The sequence below is a fragment of the Hevea brasiliensis genome, chromosome 1 (genome assembly GCF_030052815.1).
Source record: "Hevea brasiliensis isolate MT/VB/25A 57/8 chromosome 1, ASM3005281v1, whole genome shotgun sequence".
Lineage (NCBI taxonomy): Eukaryota > Viridiplantae > Streptophyta > Magnoliopsida > Malpighiales > Euphorbiaceae > Hevea > Hevea brasiliensis.
Genome location: NC_079493.1, coordinates 4,088,859 through 4,098,046, shown reverse-complemented (window position 1 = coordinate 4,098,046; position 9,188 = coordinate 4,088,859). Strand labels below are relative to the sequence as shown.

The 9,188-nt window shown below is 29.5% G+C and overlaps 1 protein-coding gene across 3 annotated transcripts; it reads left to right on the top strand.

The window, feature by feature from the left end:
• The first annotated feature begins 3,984 nt into the window (after positions 1–3,984).
• On the top strand, positions 3,985–8,907 carry LOC110671984 (ethylene-responsive transcription factor RAP2-7). 3 transcript variants are annotated; one of them, XM_021834628.2, is made up of 10 exons: positions 3,985–5,320; positions 5,697–5,722; positions 5,841–5,871; positions 5,984–6,071; positions 6,178–6,323; positions 6,555–6,599; positions 6,687–6,790; positions 6,908–7,032; positions 7,308–7,415; positions 8,419–8,907. In XM_021834628.2, the coding sequence occupies exons 1-10, from the start codon at positions 4,773–4,775 to the stop codon at positions 8,698–8,700; spliced, it is 1,503 nt and encodes a 500-aa protein (XP_021690320.2). In that variant the 5' UTR covers positions 3,985–4,772; the 3' UTR covers positions 8,701–8,907. The 3 variants fall into 3 exon arrangements, with proteins under 3 accessions (XP_021690320.2, XP_021690321.2, XP_021690319.2); XM_021834627.2 differs by having other exon boundaries at positions 4,029–5,320; positions 8,416–8,907; XM_021834629.2 differs by lacking the exon at positions 6,555–6,599 and having other exon boundaries at positions 4,027–5,320; positions 8,416–8,907.
• Positions 8,908–9,188: the final 281 nt, after the last annotated feature.

The window sequence follows — 9,188 nt, the reverse complement described above, 5'->3', positions numbered from 1 at the left end:
TAAAATTAAAATAAAAATTAAATTTAAATCAATTTTAAATTAAATTAATTAAATTAAAAAAAATTATTTGTAAAAATTTAAATTAATAAATTTAATTAAATTAAAATTAAAATAAAAAATCTTTGATTTCAATTCCTCATTATTTTTTTTTAATACATTTAATTTAAATTTAAAATTTTATAGTCTCATAGATAACTCTTACGTTCTTCTCTTCAATACCCATTTCGATTTTATTAAGATTCGAATGCACAACTTATTTTTTTATTTTTTAATTTTTCTTTAAATGTTTATTTACCAACTTTTAAATTACACAATTAAAATTAGTTGAAATAAGTAGTCAGAGAGATTTGAGCTCAAAATTTTCTCACTGCCTGTATTTTAAAAGTGGAAAAAATCAGTCAAGCCCTTTGTGGCTTTCGTTTACTCATTACTTATGATTTTGTTGAGATTGCGTTCATTGCTTGCCTTAGGAAATTATCATAACATTTTATGTTACTCAACTTACCTCTCAAAATCATTTTCCTCAAAACATCATTTTTGGATGTCATATTTTAATCTTATTGAAAATGATATGAAAATAATTAAAATCTTTATAAAAATTGATGTTCATATTTTCATCTAATAAATTTTAATTATAGCACAAAAAAATTAGATGATTTCATATTTTTTATCATTATTTTAGGTTATTATTATTTTAATTTAGATGGTCTCATTTTTATATATATAAAGCATGAAGGTGTTCTCGTAGTGTTGTCACGTGACATTCTATTTTATGATATTACCATATGATATTGTCACATAACTTTATCTATTAAATTTTCTATATTTTTAATTAATTAATTATTTAATTACTTTAAATTATAATTAAGTTATTAATTCTCTAATTATATATTAAAATTATGTTATTGAGATAAATAAATTTAAAATATTCATTTAATATCTATGTTAACATATTGGCAATGTATAATAACTAATCATTTTTGTAATTTTATACATTAAAATTAAATGCAAAGAGGAATATATAGCCGCAATACCTTTTTATTTTAATCACTAAAATGAAAAGAAATAATTGCATAACTTATAATAAAAATGTCAAAATAATAAATTATAATTATTAGTGTTTCAATTATGTGGCTTAAGTTACACATTTTTAAGAAAATTATATATAATTAAAATTTCTAAATTAAATATATTGTTTAAATAAACTAAGTAATATGTCTAATGCAATGAAAAGAAGTGTGTTTGATAATAAAAAAAATAAAAATTTAATTTAATTGAATTTTATTTGATGTATTTTTTATATCTAGAATGAACGTTACCGTTAATTTTTTTAATTTTTAAAAATAATTTATTTGAAAAAAGTAAAAATAAAGCTAAAAAGTAATAAATTTTTATTCATTTACTTTTGCTTAGATTGAGAAAAATCGAGAAAATAAAAGAAATTAGATTTCTACTGTAATTTCTCTTATTTAGACAATAAATATAGAAGAGAAAGAAGGAGGAAGGAGAAAATTCTGGTTTCACAAATTCTCTTGTTTCTCCCAAAATATTTTTCTCTAAATTGGAGAAAAATGGAGAAATATGAGAATAATTATTAAAATTATTTAAACATCCTTATTATGTAGTTAGACATAAAAATAAAATTGTTATTTCTTTATTTTCTTTTAATAAAAAAATTGAATTCTTTCAAATTTTAATAATTTATTCAAATAATGTAAAGGAAATTATATATATATTTCTAATTAATTTCTCTTCATTTTCCTTGTACAACTAAGGATGCAAACAAAAGTTAATTAAGGGTATATAATTGACACTTGGCCCCTCAAAATTTTTAAATAATCAAACTTAAAAGGCAATATTGATAATAGAAATAAAAAATAATAATAATGATAATAAATTTATGAAATTCATGTTAAAAAATATTTTTAAAGTGAACAAAGTAATAATAATTAAATATTTCAAATGTGAATATTTATTTAGAATATTTTAAAAATAAAAAAAATTATATATATATATATATATATATATATATATATATATATATATATATATATATATATATATATATATATAAAGAAAATGAAAAGGGTAATGTGAAACTAAAAAAAATAATAAAATAAAGCCTCTGAGTTTTTTTATGTCTTATTATCTATTTTGATGTCTTTGTACTATATTTTTTTAGGTGTTAGGTTGAGCATGAAGTGAAAATAGTAACCTAGTGTGAAATGTGTCTTTTTTGTTAACTTTATTATTATTATTTAAAATTAATAAAATATATGATTTATACAAAATAAATAGTGTTATTATTGTTTAATAAAAATGTAATTTATGAATTTTTATTAATTATATATTTATATAATTATTTAAATAATTTTTTAATCAATATAATATTACACTTGTTAAGATTTATAAAATATGTTTATTTATTACTAATATTATATTTGTAACATAAAATATTATATTTTTCATATGATATTACACTTCTTTCTATATTAATAATTTTCCACAAAGAATTGATAATAAATAAACATATTTAATGAACACTAAAAAGTACAATATTAATTCTTAATACAATGCATTTTTTTTTCATAAAAAAATGTAATATTATGTTCGATAGAGAAATTATAATTTAAATTTGTATATTCGATATTTATTTCTGTATTTGCTCTGGTAAAGAAGCATAAATAAAAAAAATGAAAAGATTCCTTTTTAAATATTTAAATTAATATAATTTTTAATGAAATCACGAGATTAATTAACAAAGCAAATCTCGAGTGCTGATTCATGAAAAATTATTTTTTAAATATAAAAATACAAAATTACATAATATTTTTTTTTAAATTGACCTAAATAAAATACAAAAACCTAAAAAAAAAAATTGCATGCTTTAAGAAATTGGTATATGATATGTTAATTTTTTATATGTATAATTATCTTAGTAGTTAAAATCTACGGTTAATACTGTTTATAATAATTAAGAAATGAACGGATCACATCAATAACCAATTAACCATTTCAAAAATGATTAATCAAAATGGGAAAAAAAATTCAATCAACATTCCTTGCAATGGTTACTTATTTAATTTGGTTTCAAATTTGACATTGGAATATCAATTCTAGTTGGTGACACATTGAATCAAAATGTCAATCCAATTGGTAATGTCTTATACCTTAAGTCTACTCGTTGAATTTGGCTTCATTTCCATAATTGTAATTTGTAATTCTGTATTCATTAAAATTTGTAATTTAGGATATAAGATTGTTTTCCAAAGTTAACCTTTCTAAATACTGGTTTTATATAATTTTTTTTTTTGTAAATCTTATTAAGAATTAAATAAAAAAAATAATTTAAGGGAATTGTTTAAGATTTGTACAAAATAAGTCCGAATATTATATAATATTTTCTGAACAGTATTCTATAATAATTAAAATAAAAATAAAAAAAAAGGGAAATAGGATTCATAAGCAAATTGGCAAAAATAGCCCCTTTGCCAAATGAAAAAGAGTACAGCATAGGAAGCATGTGATCTAAATCAGCTAAGAAAAGGGTTGAGAAAACCGACAAACTACATTAAATATTTCAACAAATCTATCAATCTAAACAGAGTAAGAGAGGGTCTCACCTAATTATACCACTATGGTCCACTTCTATTTTTATTTTTATTTTTCTATTATTATTATATTATAATTAAATAATAAAATATTTTTATAGAAAATAATTTTTATAAATTTTTTTTTATATATAAATTATTTTTTTAGTGAAAAAATTGAAATAACATTTAAAAAATACAATAATATGAATATATATATGTATATATATATTGAAAAAGCAACAAAATAAAAATATAACAAATAATTTAAAATTGTAAAATTTTAATACATTATCAATTCAATTTAATTTTAATAAATTTTAATGTAGTTTTGATTTAAAATTAAATCAATTCGGTTCTGAACCGGCCATTGGCCGGTCTACCTGTTAGTCATATCTCATACGGACGGCAGGCAGCAGCAGCCAGCAGCAGTGAAGTAAAGAAGAATGTTGAAAAAAAAAAAAAAAAAAAAGAACGGATGGACCGGTGACCGGCCATGCTAGTTGTCTCTGAAGCTCAAATGAGAGAGAAAATGTTTATATATTTGTCCCTTACTTCTCCTTCTCTCTTTCCTTTCTTAAAAATCACCCTCTGAAATGTTCCCTCACACGTCCCATCTCTCTCTCTCTCTGTTTCTTAAGTAAACCGGAACCACTTATGGAATTACCTATTCGCCGCCGATGATTTCATCTCCGTCCTCTATTACCTCCTTGCCCATTTTAACAAATGCAACTCCTCCATGCGTAAGCCTCTCTCTAAAAGCCGTCGTTTCCTTCTTTTTAAAGCTTTCTAAATAAGATTCTTCTTCTCCGACGGCCGGAACCTTTCTCCGGCGATTCCATACTTGCTTTTGCTCTCCCCTTCTCTCTCTATATACATGCTCTTGCTCTCCTCTTCTCTCTCTATATAGATAGATTTTTGCTCTTTGTTTTTTCCTCTCGCTTTATATTCATTTGCCTACAATGCTTTAATTTTCGTTTCCTTTGGAATTTCGATCTGATCGATCTTCGGCGTTGGATTATTCTTGTTTTAGAAGAAAAAATACGTTCATCGAACCTGAATTTTTTTTTGTTTTTGTGGCTATTTGAGCTAAATTGGCTTTAAAAATTGAGCTAAATTTGGGTGAGGTGAGGTGAGAAAAGAAAGAGAGTAGCGTCTGAAGATAATTTGTAAACTGCTACTATGTTGGATCTTAATCTGAATGCGGAATCGTCCGAGTCGATTCTGAACTCGGACTCTGTAGCTTTGATAGAAAAGTATCAGTACCAGTACCCGGAAGGATCGGGGACTTCCAATTCATCAATAGTCAATGCGGACGCCTCCAGCAATGACGACTCGTGCTCTACACGCGCCTGTGCTGTTGATGCTAGTAATAGCAGCAGTAACAATAGTAGTAGCTTATTCACTTTCAACTTCGATATATTGAAAGTGGGTAGTGGTGGTGGAAATGAGAATGAAAACGTCGCCGTTGAGACCAAGGAGTTTTTCCCCGTGAGTAGTGGGAAGGGAGTGGGCCGGTATAACGGGAATTCTTTTGGGCAAGGCTCCTCTAGGGACTGGATCGATCTCTCGTTTGAAAGGCAGCAAGATATTGGTGATGGAGAGGTGCGGGTGGTGCAGCCACCGTCGCAGCAGGTTAGGAAGAGCAGGAGGGGACCCAGGTCCAGGAGCTCGCAATATAGAGGAGTCACCTTCTATAGGAGGACTGGACGATGGGAATCTCATATCTGGTACTATATGTTGATTTTGTTTTCCGGTTTATTGGTTTTGTGTTTTTCAGTTAACTGAGTTCTGGTTTGGTTTCGTTAAATTTTGAGAGGATTTGACTTGGTGGTTGAATTTAACTTTATGTGTGTTTACTTGAGGATGAGGTCAAAATTTTGTTGAATTTGGAAGTGTTTGGCTGTGTGGACTGGATGAATTGAATTTTTGGTGCTTTTTGTGTCTTTATTGGATAATTTTATCTCAATCGAACTTAATTTCTATTGGAAAAGTTATGTTAGCGAAGAAAGTATGTTTGAAGCGAAAGTGATCTGTTTGTTTTACTGAATTTCCAAATTTGGATCGTTTGGTTAATTATTTCTATTATTTTCTTTTTTCATGCAGGGATTGTGGGAAACAAGTCTATTTGGGTATGGATGTGATGTGGTCTGTTTATTCGATCATAATTGAGTTTTATTAGCAACGAAAATATTTATTTTCTTTATCTTTGGTACATATTTAATTGACTTTGAGGTTGAATTTGTTCAGGTGGATTTGATACTGCTCATGCTGCGGCAAGGTGAATTATACTGATAATTTGATCTCATCCCCCACCTCCTTCTTATTTTCCCCTTCCCTCTTTTGGTCTCTATTTCAAGCTATGTTTTCCTAACCTGGATGTTTGTATTCAGAGCCTATGATCGAGCTGCTATCAAATTTAGGGGTGTTGATGCTGACATCAATTTCAGTCTCAGCGACTATGAGGAGGATCTGAAACAGGTTGGATAATAAGGATATCAATATGAGTAAATTCAGCTTTGTTCTAATATGGTGGTTTAATTGGGTTCTTATCTAATCAGGTTCTCTAACTCTGATCAATTGGCAGATGAAGAATTTGACCAAAGAAGAATTTGTGCACATACTTCGCCGGCAGAGCACTGGTTTCTCAAGAGGGAGCTCAAAATATCGAGGGGTGACACTGCATAAGTGTGGCCGATGGGAAGCAAGAATGGGGCAATTCCTTGGCAAAAAGTGAGAAATCGTTTTAAGGAATTTAGATTTGTTACATGTGGTTCTAAATTTAGTTACATGACACTTAAATTACTCTGCTTGCAAACTGAGAATTGGCTTCAAATTAATTCTCAAAAGGGTTGTTTTTTGTTTTTTCCTTGTATGGAAAAGCAATACTAAAAATGCCCATTTCAAAGAAGAAATAATTGGCAATGGTGTTTTCATTGTGGAAATTATGATGCTTGCATGCAGGTATATTTATCTTGGGCTGTTCGACAGTGAAGTAGAAGCTGCAAGGTCCTAATGATACTCAATTTATTACCCTGAATTCTTATCCTCAATACAGCATCCAACATGTCTCCCTTTTGATTTTCTGGAAACCAGGGCTTATGACAAGGCAGCTATAAAATTTAATGGAAGGGAGGCAGTGACCAACTTTGAGCCAAGTACATATGAAGGGGAGATGATCTCTGAAGCCAGTAACGAAGGTATTATTTGATTAATAATATGCTATTGGTTATTCCTCACATTTTATTTTATATTAAATATTTGTTTGGAAATGGAGGCCTAGTTGAATTGGGCTTGAAAATGGGTTTCTACTGCAGGTAGTGAACACAATCTTGATCTGAACTTGGGGATATCCCATTGTTTAGGCGATGGCCCCAAGGAAAATAAGGGGTGTCTGCAGTTCCACTTGGGCCCTTATGACATGGACAGCAAGAGTTCTAGGGTAACATTTGACTTGAGCATATTTGAATATCAGTGGTTTCAATTTATATGTTTCATATTTAGTGCATGAGTTTTCTAACATTCTTTCCTTTATTTGATTTCTACCATTGACATGTGAATCTTTTAGGCATTTGCCTATTAAACCATTACCTAGCTGTTGAAATTTTTGATGAAGCTTTGCAGATTCCTTCCTTTATGTTTATAATGAAACATATTCTGGTTACTTTAGTTTTAAAGCTGTCAAAATTTTAGGTTCTGTATTATGTGATTCTGCAGGAGAACTCAACAGCTTTAGTGGCGGGTGATCTGCCTTTAAAAGGGCCAATAATGTCAGATCATCCAGTGCTATGGAACAGCGTATATCCTAGTTTCTTTCCAAACGAGGTATTCATAGTTGCCAAAGTGCTATCGACGAAACATTTACTATCCAGCTATATTGACCCATTATTGGCTGCTGAATTTGCTAATGGATTTCTCTTTTTGAGCATGTAATTCAGTGTGCATACTTTTTGATATTAAATGAACTGCCTCTGCTAAACATGAAGGCTTTAACCCTAAAACATAGGATAAATTTCAAGAGTCGTTCCTGAACTTTACGTGTTGTAACAGAATTGTCCCTAAACTTAAAAATATACATAAAACCCCCTGAACATTAAAATTTTACACAGTAAAATCCTTCTAATTCTCAATAGTCAGTTTATGCAATCCAGAATAATAATAACATGAATAATTCTTTCTCCTTTATGTGATAGTGATAAAACCATATTGACAAAAAAAAAATTTTAGCCGTATGAAATAATAAAGCATTTGATGTATAACAGCTTATTAGAGAGACTTTGCCTTAACAAAACAACAACAATCGTTCACGTTATCGTTACTTTGGATTATCCACATTAGTGTGTTACTTATAAACCGGTTATTAGGAGCCAAAAGGATTTTACTATACAAAATTTTAAAGTTCAAAAAGTTTTATGTTACATTTTTTAGTTTAAGGATGACTTTGTTACAACCTCTAAAATTTAAGGACGGCTATTGAAAGTTATCCATAAAACATAACAACTCAATTTATTTTCCACTTCTTAAATTTATTACCATAAAGTTAGTATCATAAGAAAAAACAGAGCTACAAATGGTAAGTTTAATGGAGTAAAATCAGTTTATGCTGTGTGATTGCTTGAAATTTTTCTGCACCTAATGTTCTTCAAACTTTGTTCTTCCTAGCCATGGAAAGGAATGACGAGGGTTTCATGTTAACAGGGCTTCAACCTATAGAAAAATTAACTATCTTAACGTGTACCACTTGTACTTTGTTTGTAGTTAAGAATAAATCCTGCCCTGAACATACTTGTCTTGAATCCTTTATAACTGAAGACATTCTTCTTAGCAGGAAAGGGCTCCAGATAAGAGAATTGAATTAAGTTCTTCACAGGGACTCCCCAAATGGGCGTGGCAAATGCACGGTCAGGTTACTGCTACCCCAATGACATTGTTCTCTACTGCAGCATCATCAGGATTCTCATTTTCGGCTACGCCTCCCTCTGCTGCCATCCTTCCATCGAAACCTCTCATCCCAGCAGCCCACAATCTATGTTTTACTCCACCTGCCACCATGACTACCAGTGCGACTCACTTCTATTGTCCAGTGAAGCCCCCACAGGCTCCGCCATAACCCATTCCCTCTGCACTGGGTGGAGGTAGAAAAAAAATAAAACAATGGCATTCAAATTCATAATAATCAATTGAAAATATTGATTTGATATATGCTAATTTGTGCATTTTTCCTCTTTAATGAATTGTTACTCGGTTAGGTATGTGAAAAATACTATAATCCCATTTGCAAGTTTTTATGGAGCAACGGCAATGATCAACTTTTTTATTGTGTGATTTTATGTTCCTGAAGGAGGGGGAACTTTAAAGTTTGCAGCTCCTCTTGTGTAGTGGTGTTTGAACTCGTTTTCCGTATGCTTTTTCTGCTTTGTTTTGGTGCCTGTGTGATATTCTGCAGCTTGTATTAGTACTAGGAATAACAATGGGACGGGTCGGAGGGCGGTATTGCTCCTCCAGTCCCTGTCCAACAAGAGTTTGAGGTCAGGGCCTGGATTTCCCCACCCAGGAGGAGAGTTTTTTTTCAATATTTTCATTTTAATAGTTTTTTAA

Bases quoted from the DNA above. Each gene is read 5' to 3' on its own strand.
- LOC110671984 (XM_021834627.2), top strand. From the start codon at position 4,773: ATGTTGGATCTTAATCTGAATGCGGAATCGTCCGAGTCGATTCTGAAC. The intron at 6,072-6,177 runs GTTGGATAATAA...ATCAATTGGCAG, and splicing joins ATGAGGAGGATCTGAAACAG to ATGAAGAATTTGACCAAAGA. The intron at 6,324-6,554 runs GTGAGAAATCGT...GCTTGCATGCAG, and splicing joins GGGCAATTCCTTGGCAAAAA to GTATATTTATCTTGGGCTGT.